This window comes from Cariama cristata, unplaced genomic scaffold (genome assembly GCF_000690535.1).
Source record: "Cariama cristata isolate BGI_N322 unplaced genomic scaffold, ASM69053v1 scaffold14987, whole genome shotgun sequence".
Taxonomy (NCBI): domain Eukaryota; kingdom Metazoa; phylum Chordata; class Aves; order Cariamiformes; family Cariamidae; genus Cariama; species Cariama cristata.
In genome coordinates this window covers 16,597-33,961 of record NW_009626190.1, presented here as the reverse complement: position 1 = coordinate 33,961, position 17,365 = coordinate 16,597, and the positions used below count along the sequence as shown (strand labels likewise).

Sequence of the window (17,365 nt, the reverse complement as noted above, 5' to 3'; positions counted from 1 at the left end):
GGACTGGGATTCTGCACAGCAGATAGGGAGTCCTTTCCTGGGAAGTGCTTCGGGAGCGTAGGCCTCGGTTGAGCAAAGAGTTTTCCAGATCACAGCCACGTACTTCGTTACCTAAATTCTTTTATGGATCAAGTTCCAAATTAATAGGTGAAACTTCATAGTTAGGCTCCCAGGCTGCAATTTCTAAACCTATCTAAGGAATTTGCAAATATAACTGGGACATGGGAAACCAACTTGATTTTGGAGAAAAGATTTACTAATCAAGGTTTGCAATAGTCAGTTTTCCACTGGATTTGAATTTACATAGCCAGATGTCCCACATCAGTTTAATCTTCTTGCAGGCAGGTTCTCAGTAGTGCATTTTGGAGCTAAAAGAATTTTTGTGTTTCTTGTAGGTAGCTTAAAGATGGATCCTCCCAAAGAAGTTCGGCCTACAGGAGAGTTCACATGTCAGCTCTGTGGCTTAACAGCTCCGTACACGTACTATGGGCAGAAGCCACCAAACACACGCTCTGTTGTGTAAGTACAGTCTTTCATATTACAGACTTCATTTATGCTATGAGCATTAGAAGCCTTGTACTGTGGAACGACAGGCACTGCCTGAACCCAATTAACATGCCGTACTGCCCCTGAACATGAGGCTTGGTACTTAATAAAGTGACCTTCTTTTTCCAAAGGGAAGAAATGTTAAAAATTGTCAGCGTTGATAGCAAAGATGAAAATCAACTTTCCCGTCCTGCTTCAATACCATGCAAAGATTTGTATTTAACCTATTCCCTAACCCCACTGACCACCCTACTATTTACCTATACCATTATTTTCTTACTGGAATACTGTTGCCTGTCAGCCTAGCATTTCTGGGAATAGCCCTTTCCTCACAGCTGTGTCAGCTGGGCAACACATAAACACAGCATGAATTAAATACATGCGGTAAAAATACTTTTTAAGAGCTGTTTGACATGACGTGGAGTTCTGAACAGCAATGCATTTTTGCATGAATTAGACAATTCTTTGGCAGATTATATGACATTAAAGCATGTGGAAATTTAGTACCTGTTTACATTTAGGAGACTGAAGCTTTTTCCATCTCTGCTAAGTAGGGATAGTTTGACCAGAAACTATGCAGTTACGACTTTGTCTGCAGACATTAAACTCCCCATAAAACAAAGCACTTGGCTTTAAAGGTACGAGTAGCTCCGTTGAGGCCATCCTGGTCAACGAACCCATCAGGCAAACATGGTCAGGAACTCACTGGAACTGGAAGTCAGGCATGTACTCAGCATTTCACCCCACTAAGACTACTCAGTTTCTTATAAAATGGAAACAGCTGTTGATCACCACCTGCTTGGGCTATTTTCCTTGGGCAGCTGTATTTTTATTATTCCAAATCCCACGGTGCTACTGGTTTTCTGTCTTCTACTCAGCAGAGCAATGGCCCACTTTTGATCAGGTCCACTCCTAAAGAGCCTGAACCAAAGCTGAATAAGAATCTTAACTTTAGATTATCCAAGCTCAGTGTTAACATCTGAGCTTTATTTGGATTGCTGAGATTCAAAAAACAAAAGAATAATGCTGAAGCATAACACTTCTGTACATGCATATAAGAAATAGCTTTACACACTACCCTTATTGGCTTACTTTCTGGCCTACTCACATGCTGCAGGAAACATGCCAGACATGAAGGCTTGTACAATGGCCATGTCTCTGCACTGATGATGATGAAGACTGTGAATCTTGCAAGGGGAGCTTTGCAAAGGTAATCCAGTCTTTGTACGCTAGGACACTTGTTGACAAGGTGATCTGCCATGCTAAGATGCTGGATCTTTCCCAACAGTGGAAGGCTTGAGCCATACCATTTTTTGCTTGAGTGGAGAGGAAAAGGAAGGAGGAATATGCTCACAGACACAGACATACATATGTGTGTGTGTGTGTATGTAGACAAGGAGCAGTCGGTATAAGTTAACAGAATACCTTTTAAAAATATATTGTACTCCATATTACTACAGAATTCAAGTTTGATTTAAGTGCAAGAATAGGCCAGCCTTGCAGGGTGCCCTGTGTAGACAGACATCCAACTGACTTCTGTAATATTTTGCCTGGAGCTTCCAGAAAGAATAAGCCTTAGTCTTTCCCAAGCAGGTTGCCAAATTATTAATAAATGCACTCCCTTAATACCCTGGAGCAAACAGTACAGCCTGTGACATAAAGTAAGCATATTTCAGGCCATTTCAATGCTCTGTGCCAGTAGCTCCTGATTTCAAGAGGTGGGAACCTTAGTTTTACAGCAGTGACACAACTAAGAGTGGTAAAAACTTCTTATTTTATACTCACATGCACACAGCTTTGGAAGAGAACTTCAAATTAAAAGCTGTGCAGTTGAAATAACAACTTGACAAGGTACTGATGTTGGTCATGCTAAGGAGTGCCTGTCAAGAAAAGTGGAAGATAAAAAAATACTTTTAAGGTGGAGCACTGAGAAAAACCTAGTAAGATCATGTTGAGAGGATCACCAATTGCCCTAATTTTGGAAGACACCTAGAAAGTGCAGTATAGGACTGAAGGCAGCCACAATGTTGGTTTTGAAGAGGAAAGGAGCTGCATAGCTGCTACATTGCCTCATGTACAACACCAGGCCAAGCAAATCAAGTAGAAAGGGCTGATACCTTTTCAGCCTCCACAATTTTCCCCTTTCAGCTCTTCCCAACTGTGAAATCTACCCTTAAAAGCCTGAAATTATTTTCTTGCAGGCTTTTGGAAGAAAGCTATGTCATGAAGGATCCTTTCACTCCTGACAAGGACAAATTCCTCATCCTTGGGTCTCATTGCAGTTTGTGTGGCAGAGCAGTATGTGTTGGTACAGTAAGTAACAAGCAAAACAAGCTTCTTCAATCATTTCTTTTTGTTCCAGTCCTGGTGATCTGTTAGAGAAAAACCAAACAGCAAAAACCCAAACAGCCTATTTTTAAGGCAAGCCAATTGTATGTTCTTGTGGATTCCCCCAGATAAAATTCTTTGTATTAAATGAAAATCATCAGCAAGATCAAGTGTTCTATTTACAGGTGAGCACAGTCCAGCCTCACAAACATGAGTGCTCTTTCCCACTTCCCAAGCATAAGGAAATGCAAGGGAGATCATAAATCACTTCAACACCATTAAAGTTCAGCAGATCGTACTTGACCAACAGTAGATTCTTTTTCTGTAAAGGGAACATAAACGTCCATGGATTGTTAGGTTTGCATCCAAAGCACAGGGCTGCCATCCTATGTGCAAAAGCTAATGTAGAAAGTGAGCAGGGAGGAGAGTTGGGCAATGCCATGATAGCTCTCTGAAGAAGAATGTATTTGAATAGCGGCTGGTAGTCTGAGTGCGGTCCAGAAAGGTGGTGTAAAATTACAGTTGTCTTAATTTCTTGTCCTCGGTGCAGAACTGACCCCTTTGTTTGCTGTGAGTTCAAAGCAAAAACGAAGACAAGTTATTACACAATTATCAGTGTCTGGAGGCTGTACTGTGCTTCTTTGAGGCAGTACAATGAATTGAGAAAACTTAGGTTCCACTCCTTTCCCTCGGCAAGCCAGTTCTGTGGTTGAAAGAGACTTGGGACTCATGCAGTAGAGTCGGGACTCATGCATGACTCAACCCATGAGGAAACGTCACCTGATTGTTTTCACGGACGACGGCATGTATTTGTTATACCAAACACCATTGCCCTAATAGCAGCCAGATCCTGGCCTTCTCTTTCAAAGTGCTTGTTTGCTATCCTAGACTCACGTACTTAAATCTAGAGTGTGGCTAAATAGCACGAGCTATTAGCAAGAGCACACTTTGGTCTTAAGTGTCAGCCTTAGCAGTTTCCAAATTCAACCTTTTCAACCCATTCTGTAATCACAGTGGTTAGGGGCCAGCTCCAGCAACATGATCCTTACCGCAAGTAGCTAGTAGTGAATTTTTTAAAACAGACAGACCTGCTAAACACTTTGTGAAGATGTAGACTTTTTTTTTCATGTTTGGTGGCCAGTTATTGTTCTGGTGGGACAAAGTAACACCTCTGGCTTCCTCAGAGCGTGAGGTGAGATAATCTGGGCAACTGAGACAGCTCATACACCAATGCCAGACAGTTTCTGTGTTGGGACTTGAAGAAATTCTCTGGAGCAAAACAAGGGGTCAAATTACACTGACAAAATGTAGAGGGTTGGATGGACACAACCAAAAGGAAATTGGCACACTTGGACAAGTTTAGCTGCTATTCTGACTTGCAGGGAGTCAGTACCAAGGGTGGATTTGGTCCACTGTCTTAAGAGGAGTGTGCAATAGCACCTTTCTCCTGATTAGGTTTGTTTCCCATATCTGAAGTCTCATCTTTTTTTCTTTTCTGGAACTACATGAGGACTACCTGGGAGCCAGATGAAGTGCCAGTGCTTTCTGATTACATCTGTGATAGCTGGGCTCAAGTTTCCAGAGCCAGGTAGCTCAAGGCGATTGTATGGAGGCAAAGCTCACATGTGAGCAAGATCTTCCTAGTGACAATGTCCCTGTCTTGGCTGGCAGTTGACTCGCTCCCACGCACAGCCAGAGGAAGAGGCAAGTGCAGCTAGTCAGATGGTTTGGGCTTCTGAGCTCGATTCCTGCCTTGACACGTCAGGTTTATCCCTCCTTTTTAACAGCAGAGGTTTAGTAACTCAGACACGTCTTGGGCAAACTTGAGCACATTTAGCTCTTTTCATTCCCAAATGAAGTGTCTTGAATTTATGAAGGGTTCAACAGATATTTCCAAGTCTGTCAGTTAAATCTATCAGAATTGCAGCGTTTCAGCCTCTCAGTATCTTTCCACACAGTGTGCGTTTCTGAATGAAAGTGAGGCTTTTTCTTTTAAAAGATGTATTGTTTCAATTAACCTAGGGCATGGCAATGTATAGAGGGTATTAGCAGTGAGCTATTAGAAGCCTCCTCTAATCTTTTTGACATTCCTGCCTATTTTGCCTATTGTGGAAATATGTCAATCATTTACTTCTTGTTATCTAAGCCTTCAAGATTCCCCTGACAGTATCACTCAAAGCAAAACCTTGATTGTAAATAATTGAGAATAAATTTCTTACCAAACTGGCCAGGCCAGATAGTGAATCACACATATGACTATGGTTTCAAAATGTATTTAGCAATACTGCTTTGGTAACATTGAAAGAGATCTGCAGAACTGATAATTAGTGCTTTAAACACCCACACCACAAAGTCGGTAAACACATACTATTTCTCTTTGGGAAAATGAAAAGTCCAGAGAAGTAAAAAACTCATCCAAGGCAGTAAAAAGAACCCAAGTTAGGATAATATCTCTGTAGACTGGTTTTGGTTCCTGTTTGTGCTTGACCCAAGTAGATCAGCTCAGCCCTGCACTGAGCGTTTCCATCATGTTGTAACATAAGAGTTGAAGCTGAAGAAAATCATGGACTTCTTTGGCAAAGAGGCTGGACCAATTTGATGGAAAGTTTTCAGTGATGGGTTGCTTTCATTTTTATGTTAATTCAAAATAGTACTAGACTAACCTATAGCAAAATTGAGACTTTTCTGACCTTAGATTTGGCAAAGGGATTGGATTTAATTTGCTAGCTTTTGTATCTAGGGAGGCTTAGATACAGATCAGATTTCAGGCTTTTCATGAGACGACCCATGCTAGCTGAAGTGTCTTTCCTTACAGTTGCTGTGCCAGTGAAAGTCAAGACTTGGCGACTGTTCTATATAATGCTCATAAACTCACTTCTTCCAATATTCTCTTAAGTCTCAGTTAATTTACTCCAGTCAGCTTGCAGCGTACTGAACCAATCTTAAGCACAGAGTATTGGTAACTGCCATTATTTCCAGTCCAACTAGAGATAATTCTAATGATTATCTGGAATGTTTTAAAACATGTCAAACCCCCACAAAAAGGAAGATAATAAAAATGCTTTTAAAAGTCTTTAGGAAGGTCAAGTGCCCTTCCTCCTGTTTCCCCTTCAGAAAAGGGGAGAGGAAATGATATAATTTGACCATATTAGTTATTTAAGACAGTTATTTCTTTTTTATTGCAACACGTACTAAACATAGGAAAAGAGGTGGCTTTTGGAGAAGAAAGGAGGAAAGGGAGCAAGTTGCATCCCTTATTGCTAACCTCAGCAGAAGGTGACTAAACACTGACCTTGGCCATGACTGTAGGTATTAAGCGATAACCGTAACACTGCAGCTACTTTCCGCTCAACTCCCAGTCATGTGGGGTCAGTCCTGGACATGGTTAGGCAGAACCCTTCCTTTACATAGAGTTTCCTTGACAAGTGTGGTAAAGATACTATTTCTGTATATATTACTTTTAGACATGATCCATGTCAAAACAGAAATAAACTCTGGCAGCGTGCTTTGGCAGCTCAGTTTTGCCTGAACTGGACTGTTAAGTTTGAAATTGAAATAGCCCCCTCCCTCCTGCCTTGGTCATGGAAAGGGGGGAAACATATTAAAGAATTAAACACAGAACCCTGTTAGGATAATGATCAAAGAAGGGCTCGACTATACATAGTAAGTGTAATTCGTAGGGTTTTAAAACAACAGCTAGGCTGAATAATCCTATACGGAGAGGAGAATTAAGGGTACGTGGACCCAACACGTGAGTTCATATTCATGATTTGCCCAAAAGCAGCAAAAATTGGCAATTCCTTTCAGCTGAAAGAGTGCAAGTTGAGCGTCTGTATATCTGTGAGGAGCAGCATCTTAACATTGGAGTTCCCCATCTGCAGAACGGCAGAAAAGCCTCTCCCCTCCTTTGCCGTTGCCCAGTGGTGCAGGGTCCATCACTGCCGAACCATGAACCGAACCTGGAGACGCGGGGAGCTGTGTGCCATTTTGCAATACAAACAAGAATAGCAGGGCCAACTTAAACTCTAATCTTCCCTTTTTAATTGGCAGCTTAAAGTATTAAGGATACCAAGAGACAAAAAACAATAGGCTCTGGAGGTTATGCAACCGAAATCCAGTTTCAGGGCTTTTCAGAGACCAAGGCCTCACAACACTAGCTCTCAATATGAAGGCGTCTGACCGTCAGTGCAGAAGAGGACAATAGATGAAAAGAAGTTGTTCCTCAGGCTTGAAAGTCACACAGAAGCAGGCTGATTGTGATTTTGATATAATCATCTGCTGAATCTACTGCTAAAGTCCAGATAGTGGCATGGGAAACAAAAGCAAGAACAGAAACACAGAAATATCCAAGCCAAGCCCCCAGAGAAAGGCCAGCCACAAATGACCATGGCAAGAGGAAAACATTGCTATTTAGGTAAAACGCGTGGAATCCATTACTCCCCAAAAGATGTCCTGATCCATCTAAACCAATGTCTTTATTCATGCTTAAATCCCCAAGAATAATCCATCAGCAACACCAGCTCCAGCTTACCCATTAAATCCTATTTGGAATTTAGTGATCAGCACGCCAGGAGAACCATGGACTTCAGTCTTGCTGCAGGGCAAGGGAGTAATACATTAATAAGCTTCTCTTCCAGTTGTCCAAACTTTGTACTGCAAATAGATTAAAATATTCCATCAGTTTTGCTTCTTCCTATTCAATAATTAACATCTGGTTAGAGCTAACTGGCTGAAAACTGAATACTGGGTCTGTAACACTTGCTGACCAAACCAACTATGAATGAAACGTGTCAGATCATGGTGTCGTTCCATTTCAAGGGCAGGGAAAATACCTTCTTTGTGCACAATGGCTTTTATACTTTGACATCAAGAATTCAGAGAAGAGACATCAGCTCAAGCTTTAGTACCATGTATGTTTTTAGTTTTTAATCAGTGAGTATATTTATTCAAGGTAAAGGTGGGTAATGGATGAAATCTCAGTTAAATTGTCTCAGCTGAATTAAATTCCTTTAGCTATTCTGGTTATTGGACACCTCGATGATACTGATCTAATATTTTATAGTTTTTAATATTCTCCTAGGGCAATACAAGCACACAGATTAATAGAAAGAAGAGTAGTTTTGGGGGGAGTTACAGAAAAAAATGCAGCTGAAGCCTGTAAGAGCCTACAGCCCTTGGCCTATGTTCTTTGTACTTGTGTCGGCCTTTAAGCCATTTTTGTAGAGACTGGCGAGGAAGGGCATTCTGAGACTTCAATTCTCACGTACCAGTACAGGAACTTGCAAGATCCTCCCAGGAGGGAGAAGTCTTCATAAGCTAAGATTTAGCTTTAGAGGAAAACTTTGCTATTTAGGTAAAACCCATGGAATCCATTACTCCCAGGAAGATGTCCTGATCCATCCGCACTGGTGCCTTTATTCATCTTTACCTCTCCAAGAATAATCCATCAGCAACACCAGCTCCAGCTTACCCATTAAATCCTGTTTGGAATATAGTGATCATGCCAGGAGAACCATGAATGATGCTCGAAGGACAAGCCAGTTGCAAGGAAATGTGTGGCTGTTCTCTGTAGCAGTGAGCTGGTGAAGGTCACTTTCTTTAAAAGGAGCAACATGGTAGTTGATTTGGTTAGCGATTGTTACAGACCCAGTTTTTATTTTTCACCCAGTTAGCTCTAACCAGATGTTAGAATTATTGAATAGGAAGAAGCAAAATTGCTGGAATATTTCAACTTAGAAGAAGAATTTAATTTAGAAGAATTCTAAATATAAATTTGGTTTAATGAGACTGGAACTTAAGCAGTTCTGGTGTGTGTATCCTGCTAATAATGTTATTTCCTTTACAGGAATGTAGTCTGTTCTACTCCAAAAGGTTCTGCCTCCCCTGTGTGAATGAAAACCTAAAGGCCTTTCCTTTGGAAATACAAGAAGATACGGATAAAAGGAAGGCCCAACAAAAATCCTTCCCCTGTAAAAAAACGGATACAAGAACATAAATCCTGAAGAACCGAGACAGTTCTTTGGCTGGGGTTTCTCCTGTCTCCTTTTGGAGACTATCATGTTGCTCCTTTCAAAGAAGTGACCTTCCTCAGCTCACTACTACGGAACACAGTAACGCATTTCCTTTCAATTGGCTTGGCTTCAAACATCCTCATGCAGCGATTGCAGCACCAGCAGTACGGCCTTAAGGTGTTGAAGAGCCAGAAAGAAAGGCCGACGAGCCTGTTGTCACCACGTAAAATGCATGTAGTAAAACAAACTAAGTAGTATATAGCATAGGAACCATGTTCAAATTTTCACCTGTTATTTTAATGTTTTGTGTTGTTCTTGATGCTCCTACAGTATTACAAAAATCTGGGACAGATTTATCTGCCTTAATTCAGTATACATCCAAGCAAGTCAGTATACACCAATTGTTAACCTGACAGTGCTGTCCTGATAAGATTACAGGAGGCAAGGAATTGAAAGCTTTATTTTTAAGTCTAAAATAAAACTGTTACAAGAAAGTGTCACAGAACCCCATAGAAATATCTGGATTCTCCAAGATTGTAATCTCAATACTATCACTTATCAGCATTAAGACTTCTGAAGGTAGGTGCTCTTACAACAAAATACCAATATAATAAAAAACAACAAAAAAAAGATACTTACAAGTCACTTGGACTCGTAGTCCCTTTCCACTCAATCTTCTAGTCCATGTCAATACAGCAACAGGACAGGACCCTTCGTACGGCTAGTTTGTGCTTTACAAGTAAAGATGACTTCCTTTTCACTTTCACATCCGTTAATCTGGAAATAGAACAGTTCAGTTACTAAGCTCAATTCTTTCCTGAACTGGGCAATTAAACTGCAGCTAGGATAGAGATTTCAGAAACAGCTTCAGTCAAAAAAAGGGTAACAAGTTCTTAGGGAAACAGCAGTTTGTTTTGCTCAAAAATTAGCTTCGCAATTATCTGCGTTGACTTTGTCTTAACTACAAGGAAGATTTAGGTGGCATTTATGTAAAACCACTTAGTCACACACCTTGTGGATATGTCTAGAATGCTCCCTAATCACCGAATCATGGTATTTACTCAAGCATTTGTTGGTCATAGGTTCAGAACCTGTTAATGCCTTGATTAACATCTCCTCTTTTCTTAACTCTTCCATCCATATCATTTGTCATATGTCAACGTCTAAACTTGATCATTCTAGCGGAATGAACCGTGCGTCTGCTAAAAGCAATAAACATTATTTCAAGGAGTTATTTTTAGCTCTTTAGGACATTTGAGTGTCCTAGAAATCTTTTTTTTTTTTTTTTTTTTTTCTCTTCTTTCCCCTGAACCTATTGGTGTCCACTATTGAGGACTGGAATTTCTTGCAATTACTAGAGGAGCAATAATGGACCTATTAGTACCCTTTTCAAGCTCTGGGTGCTTTAATGCATAAAATACATAGACATCTTTAATTGTGGGGAAAAAAGATACATGTTAGAAACCAACATTTCAGATTCCTTTTTGCAGTAACAAGAGACTACACTTTCAAAGAAAGTGATACTAAACTTCTTTAAAATGGGTGGTATTAAATTTCAGTTTGATGTTAGACACACCGATTTTAAAAGTTGCAGTGTATCTAACTGCTCCTTACAAATAACAGAGGCATATCCTATGCTGAAACCATAAGTGTAAAGAGAATGAGAGTTGCTAGAAAGAGAATCACAGAAGTTTTCTATCTTAAAATTGTAGTCTTATAATCAAGCTGACAAAAAGCAACATAGTTATGTGAGATCACATATGTTTATACCAGCAAATGTCTTTCTGAAACATTTTATTTCCTGGATTTCACAATGTTTGCAACGGGTTGTATCTTAACTCTTAGCTTGAAAGTAGGTTTTAAAAGCCTGGGTAGTGCAGGTCCCATCTAACCGAGAATGTGCCTTTTGGTTGTATGACATGGACACCTGTCTTGGGGCCGGGAGATGCACCCACCGATGTGCTGGGAAGGATTTAGTGTCTCTGAGCTGTTTTCCTTCCTGTTCAACCTTCTCTGTGCCCTTTAAGAAAAATGCAGTTAACTCTTACTCATAATCATTATCTTTGCCATCATGATATGATAGAAGAATGATTTCAAGCCCTCAGAAATGACCCACCTTTAAGTACTTGAGAAGTTGAACCGGAGGGGAAGTAGACTCAGTATTAAAAGGGAGCAGACTCTGTAACTAGAGAATTTTTAATTTGGCCCAGTATGGCTCGTTTATTTATCTTGAGTACAACAGAAAAAGCCAAGTTAAGGATACTGCTTTCTTTGCGGTTACCTGGTTATGCATACCTTTCAGGTGAAGAAAGGCGTACTTCCAGCAAGTACCACGAAATGGTTCAGTAGCCCAGAGCTGTCAGATACGTTCTGTCCTTTCTGGACTGTGCTTTAGGGAGAGAAGGCTGACCTACCTGCAACTTGGTGTTTCCTGGGATGACAAAGGATTATCATCTCTGCCCCGCTGTTAAAACTTAGGTATTCCACATTCTCGTACTCCCATTATGGTCCCTGTGTCATAATGTTTTGGTATAGATGTGATTTCACAGACCAAATGCCATCATGCCCAAACTTAGCAGCCACAAGGCTGGCTTTTCAAGATCTGCACAGCCATTACGGTTTGGTTTCATCAGGTTCTCCAAGTACTTTCTGCTGCTCAAAATCAGGCCTTCAATGCTCCTGAGCGCAGCTGATGAAGAAATGTGATTCTTTATCCTCTGCTGTAATTTTCGCTTCAGCAGTCTTTTACCAGCTTAATAAATCCCTAGATTCTTGAAGGAAAACAATTATGTGACATGTCCTCCCAAGCAATTTAATGGAAGCTGTGCTCATCAAATTAGTTCATGTACTACGCTTCACGTAGACGTGCATTCAGTGCTTATTCAATTCAACAAGTGTCTCAAGCTGGTCATACAGTCAATGGGAATGGAAGGACATAGCAGGACGGTGGGTCAGCAGACAAACTGATGAAATATATATATAAACATGTACTATATATGCAACGTATATATGTATGTTACACACACATTCCTAATTTAAAAGGCATGTCTAACAGTACATCAGTAAGCATCAGCACTTTAAAGATGCTTCAAATATCATTCCGCCTCTAAAACATCTTTGCAATACACACATCTTATTATGTAGTAGACATACTTAATATAATCTCTTAACAGATCTTTGATGCTAACCCCAAAAAATCTGGGCACCAGTCCCACCAAAGGTGGCTTATCCACTCTCGTTCACTACTGAAAATCAGCGTGATTACTCCCTGGTATAAAGTTAAGCAGCTAAGTGTTTTCTAAAGCAGGGCTTTGTATACCAAATTAAGGCAAATCAGGTTAAGGCAAAATCAGTCAAGTTCTTAGTTACAGTAGAGCAGCACAGACCACACGTTCATGCCAGTGGTACCATCACGGAAGGAGCAATGGGTGTCACCATGCCCAGGTGCACCAACACCCTGTACTCCCCAGGTCCCGGTTCCGCATGTGTTTACACAAGCTGTCGGTTGAGATGGTAAATGGCTGTACAAGAGCGCAGAACAGAACCACTTTCATGTATATAAAAGTTACTCATGCGTGCATGGTCACTGAATGAGGGACTGGGTTAAGACTTGGCAGCTGCTTTGGATAACGTGCAAGAGGCAGCCCGCAGAAGGTAACAAGTACGTTTGTCTCAACACCATGACGTTACAGTGAATTACTTTCCTGGAAATAAAAGATCAGCACAAGTCATTAAATTCACTTTTAAAAATACTTTATTTTTTTAAAACCATTAAGGCAAACCCATATTTCAAATTAACTGTGTTTACATTCAATTTTAAAGGATGACTTCTTTTTTTTTAAAGCGCATAGGTTCCTACCAGTCTCTATACAAACACTGAATTCAACCTCTTATTTTTAAAGGAGAAGAAAAAAAACCCCAAAACATCAGGATGTAAAAAAGAGGAAAAATGTTTAGTTCAAGTTTTTTTTTCCTAGATCAGTAGGCTGGTCATATTTGAGAATGCATCATCATACTTAGCTGTGTGTAATTTTTACATTCACAAGTGCAAGAGACTGTCTTTCCTATAAATCCCTGTGAGACCAGGGCTTCCATTCTTTCTTGAAAATGTCATTTGCATTGTTCTGACAGAAAGAAACTTGGGAACTTGGCTTGAATTAGTGGTATTTTACTGGGAAACGAGCATTCCATGAGAATTAGGTTTGACTACTCCCTGCAGGAAACGTCTGCTCTTTATAAGTTCCATATTTACTGTAATAAAACGTACCCAAAAACTCCTAAAAACATAGGTGACTGGAAACAATGATCTGAGTGGGTTTTTTTTCTCTTCAATATTGATATCTTGATTTGATTAAACGCTTGTTAGCTCTAGTGATTAGGGTTTGGCGTTAACAAAAATGTGCTTTTTTGTGTTGTATCAGATAACAGACAATTTAAGATGTGATAAAGGGTTTTAACACCATGATGCAATTAAACTGTTGTGTTACATTCCTCAAGAAAATTCAGAGCAATTGTTTGTAAAAGCTGTGAAATAGCAGGAGCAATATGAAACACAGTTCATCAGAGAAGCTGATCAAACACACTTTGTCAAACAGTTAAGAGGGGTGGTCTCGTTAAAATCCCTAATATTAAAACGTTGATTAGGTTTGTTATTACTAAAGAAGTAACAAAAGCCATACAGGTTTTTCCACTTCTGAAACCAGAGGGAAGTATTTGTGGCTCCTGAGACAGGAGCCACGGCTTCGCTTCGCGTATCCACCTATCCCACAGGATTCCTTTCCCAGGGGAGAGGGAGGAACAATTTGATGCCAGGCAGCTTCGGTCCCACCACCTGCACCAGTGCCACCGGCTGAAGAGCCCCAGCCGCCTGCTCCGTAACTCTCTAGAGACCAGCCCGAACACCCGCACGGCACCGCAGACAGCTCTGTTACCCACCTAAGGGCAAAGGCACTGCCTCCCCACCAAGGGCACCCTACGCTACTGTCGGGCAAAACACACCTGGAGTCTGAACGTGCCAGAGGTGACAAAGCGTGGATTTGAACCACGCTCTATGTGGTTATTTGCATATGAATCATCCCCCATAAGATTTGCTAACCTTCTTACAGTTCCTGTTGCACAGCACAAACAGATTTGAATGATTACACCGCACTCCTACGCAGTAGGAGTAGAATGCAGTACTTGCATGTTGCCAATATTTCAGTTGGTTAGCATCTTCCTATACCACCATTTTTTTTTTATTATTCTTTCAAGCGTAAAGAATGCCATGAAACTTCTTGTATTGATCATAAGGCTGGTGTCTTTTCCACAATAAGGACTATCATACCTGTATATCCGACCTGAGAAAATATACCAAAATACTGAAAAACAACTTTAAGTACCTTATGCTTGCTCTTGCAGTCCTTATTTAAGGCCCTGCCTGTAATCAGATTAATATCTTTTGCGCATGCGGCTTATCCCCTGGGCAGAGACAACTCATCTGGAATTGAGGTCCTTGCAAGAGGAATTCTGTTTTGAAACATCCCTGCAATGGAATCTGACAAGATTGACTAACACAATAAAGGAGTTCAAGGGGAAAAAAAACCCAAACAAACAAAAAACAGCTTCAGAAGCAAAAAAATATTTTAAAAACCTGTAAGCATATTAAACAAAAGAAGAATCACCCTTGTCCTAGGATGGGTTTAGTTAACAATGAATTTGTATCACATATGTAACAGTGTGAAGTGACATATCTGTTAGTACCTTTTACAGGCTTTTTTCATTGCTGCCTATGAAATTGAGAAAAGAAGTAGCTGTAGGTTACCACAAGAAAGTCCAGAAGAGCTTTTACAAATACGACACAAACATCTTAGTAGACAATACACCTGTAGGGTGACAGTGATCAAGTGAAAGTTTCAAGTTGCAGCGATTTGGGGAAATAAAATTTTCTCTATTACAAATAAAATGCAATAACTGTGCTTGTACTAGATGCTATGTTTTGACTACAGCAAAATAAAAGGTCTACATTTAAAAGGTAGCTTTGTTTTGAATGCCATAGGCACAGCTTGTCACACCTGAATCACGGGACACACAGTCCCGACAAACAGATTCTGAATTCATCTCTACTTAAAATCATAAAGGGAATACTCCTATAGAAAAGCCAATAATGGCATTTCAACATTTGGTTTTGCACTGCCAAATTACATATTTTAAAATACATCTATTAAAACTGCAGGTCAACCTCAGTGCAGGTAGCAGGAAATAATCTTGACTACACATGGTTATTTCTAGTAAGCCACAAGTCAGTTCCTCAGAAAATATCAGTGATGGAGTACTAACAGAAAGTATCTCTTTTTAGCTCTCTCTTCAGATTTTTAAGGAAAACGAGTTACTGTGCTGTAAAGCAAGGATGAACTTTGTTCTACAAACTATCTTTCACATTGGTGAACTTGAGTTAAAATGTTAAAAATATTAACTCGATTTTGGGATTACAGCTTTTCCTCACTTAGACTTACTTTTATTAAAATTAAATAAAAGGAAGTCTGTGTTCTATGTGGAAACACGTTTTAAAATTTTGCTACAGTTGTCAATACCAAATGCTTGATAAATTGCAGAATTTGTGACACTTCTTCACAAGTGATACTGTAATAGAGACCAGACAGGAATAAATAGCGGTTTGGCTTTGACTTCAGGCCCATCATCCTTACCTCATAAAAGTAAATCTTTCCTCACTGTACAAAAGGGTTTACAAGATAAACTATGAAACAAATATTTAAATTAAATAATTTACATATTTTTCTTAAAGCACCTCTGTAATATAATTTAGTGAAAGTTTATACCTTGCAATTATATTCTTGTATTTTACAAATTGAAACATGAAGAAATGGTATTACATTAAATTAAAAAAAAAAAATCCCACAACACGTAACAACATCAATAATCTTAGCTCAAACCCACGTATAATTTAAATCTCTGGTAAAAGAAGGATAATAAAGCTGATTAAACCTAGATTAAAAAAAAAAAAAAAAAAAACAGATATGCAACTGATTATCAAGAAAGCACTTGAGATACAAGCAAGCACCAGATACCAAACTACACCTTACATTTCAACACGTCCTAAAGGATCAGGGTTTTCAGGGAAGGACCATTATTTGCAAGACCTTATGCTTAAGCGATATCACAACAGCTGCAAATGCATTTGTTAAATGTAGTTGCAGATTTTCAACTAAGTAACAGGGATGCTTTTAAGGGGAGACAGAGCTGAAATTGTTCCTCTTCAGTACAGGCAGCTACAGTGTAATCTGCTCCAGCTGCTTTGTCTGAGATGGTGCCCAAGTCATCCAGGCTTTCCATTAGAAATAAGGAGGAAATTCAAATTTAATAGTATGTGACCCAGCTCTCACAATGAACAGATCTCCCCACGTTTTAGCAGTTTGAATAAACAAACAAATGCTTAGATGCTTATTATAAGCTCTTTGATTTGCAAACTTGTGCTAGCTCTCTCATGAGAACGGACTTAGTGCAACTGCTGGTATTTCCTAAATCTGTGCGGGCCAGAAATAATGCAAAAATATGCTCTTTGGCAATACTTCAGCCTTCTAGCAGCTGGCTAGAACCAAAGCACAAAGGCACACGAAACGGCAATTAAATAAAAAAAGATTTCTTTAAGTGCGAAGATTCAGTTTCTGTAAGTGGAAAACATTCCTATCTGTTGTCTGTCAATTTGTGTTTAAAATAAAAGTGGGATTCTGAAATTTAAAAAGGTACAAAGTAACTGATTTTTTTTAAATGGCAGTTATGTGCTGAAGACAGTACACCTTTAAAGAAAATATTTAAGAAGGAGATAAAAATGAACATCAGATTTCCCTAACGCTTGACACAAAACTTTCCTTCCCCACCCCCTTTCAAAGTACCTACGGCATCCCAATAAATAAATAAAAAAACCTCCAACCAACCCTCAGAAACGAGTAAGCTGTAGGTTTGTTGAAAACTTTAAGTCGTACCATTGTTTCCTAGGATTTTCCTCTATCCATCTGTTGTCTCTTGTCTTAAGCCCTTTGTGGGTACCTGGTTGCTAACCAGAGTTCTTCAGTGCTTTAACAGTAAAAGAAGTTATGCTGATAAGAATCAGATCAAAACTACACCTAACAAGCCAGTAAATCTTTAATATTTTTTAAATCCTAAAATCTGGTAACTTACTTTCCCTCCATAGAATGGGTATTTTAAAATATTAGACGATCTGTACAAAGTGCAGATGCTGAAGTCTCCTCAGTAATAGATCTCAAACTAGTTCAGATTCCAAACTTCCAAAAATACCGAACACAAATTGAGTCATTTTGAAATCTAATTGGCAAAAGCCTGCTGCAGTCACCTACTGAAGTAGCAAATGAACTCTGTTAAAAGCGTAACGTAGAAACTTTTTGCCCATTAACGCTCGGGAAGTGAATTGTCTGCCCTGTGTCATTCTTTTAAGAGACTGTGGGTATGTGCACAGTGCAGCAGCG

At 39.6% G+C, this 17,365-nt stretch overlaps 1 protein-coding gene across 1 annotated transcript; it reads left to right on the top strand.

The window, feature by feature from the left end:
- Positions 1-406: 406 nt before the first annotated feature.
- On the top strand, positions 407-8,869 carry CDPF1 (cysteine-rich, DPF motif domain containing 1). The gene is made up of 3 exons (XM_009703928.1): positions 407-519; positions 2,748-2,859; positions 8,720-8,869. Exons 1-3 carry the CDS (start codon positions 407-409, stop codon positions 8,867-8,869), a joined length of 375 nt encoding a protein of 124 aa, XP_009702230.1.
- The last annotated feature ends 8,496 nt before the right edge of the window (positions 8,870-17,365 follow it).

Coding starts and splice junctions, on each gene's coding strand:
- CDPF1 (XM_009703928.1), top strand. CDS start 407: ATGGATCCTCCCAAAGAAGTTCGGCCTACAGGAGAGTTCACATGTCAG. Junction 520..2,747: donor CCAAACACACGCTCTGTTGT/GTAAGTACAGTC, acceptor ATTTTCTTGCAG/GCTTTTGGAAGAAAGCTATG. Junction 2,860..8,719: donor GAGCAGTATGTGTTGGTACA/GTAAGTAACAAG, acceptor TTTCCTTTACAG/GAATGTAGTCTGTTCTACTC.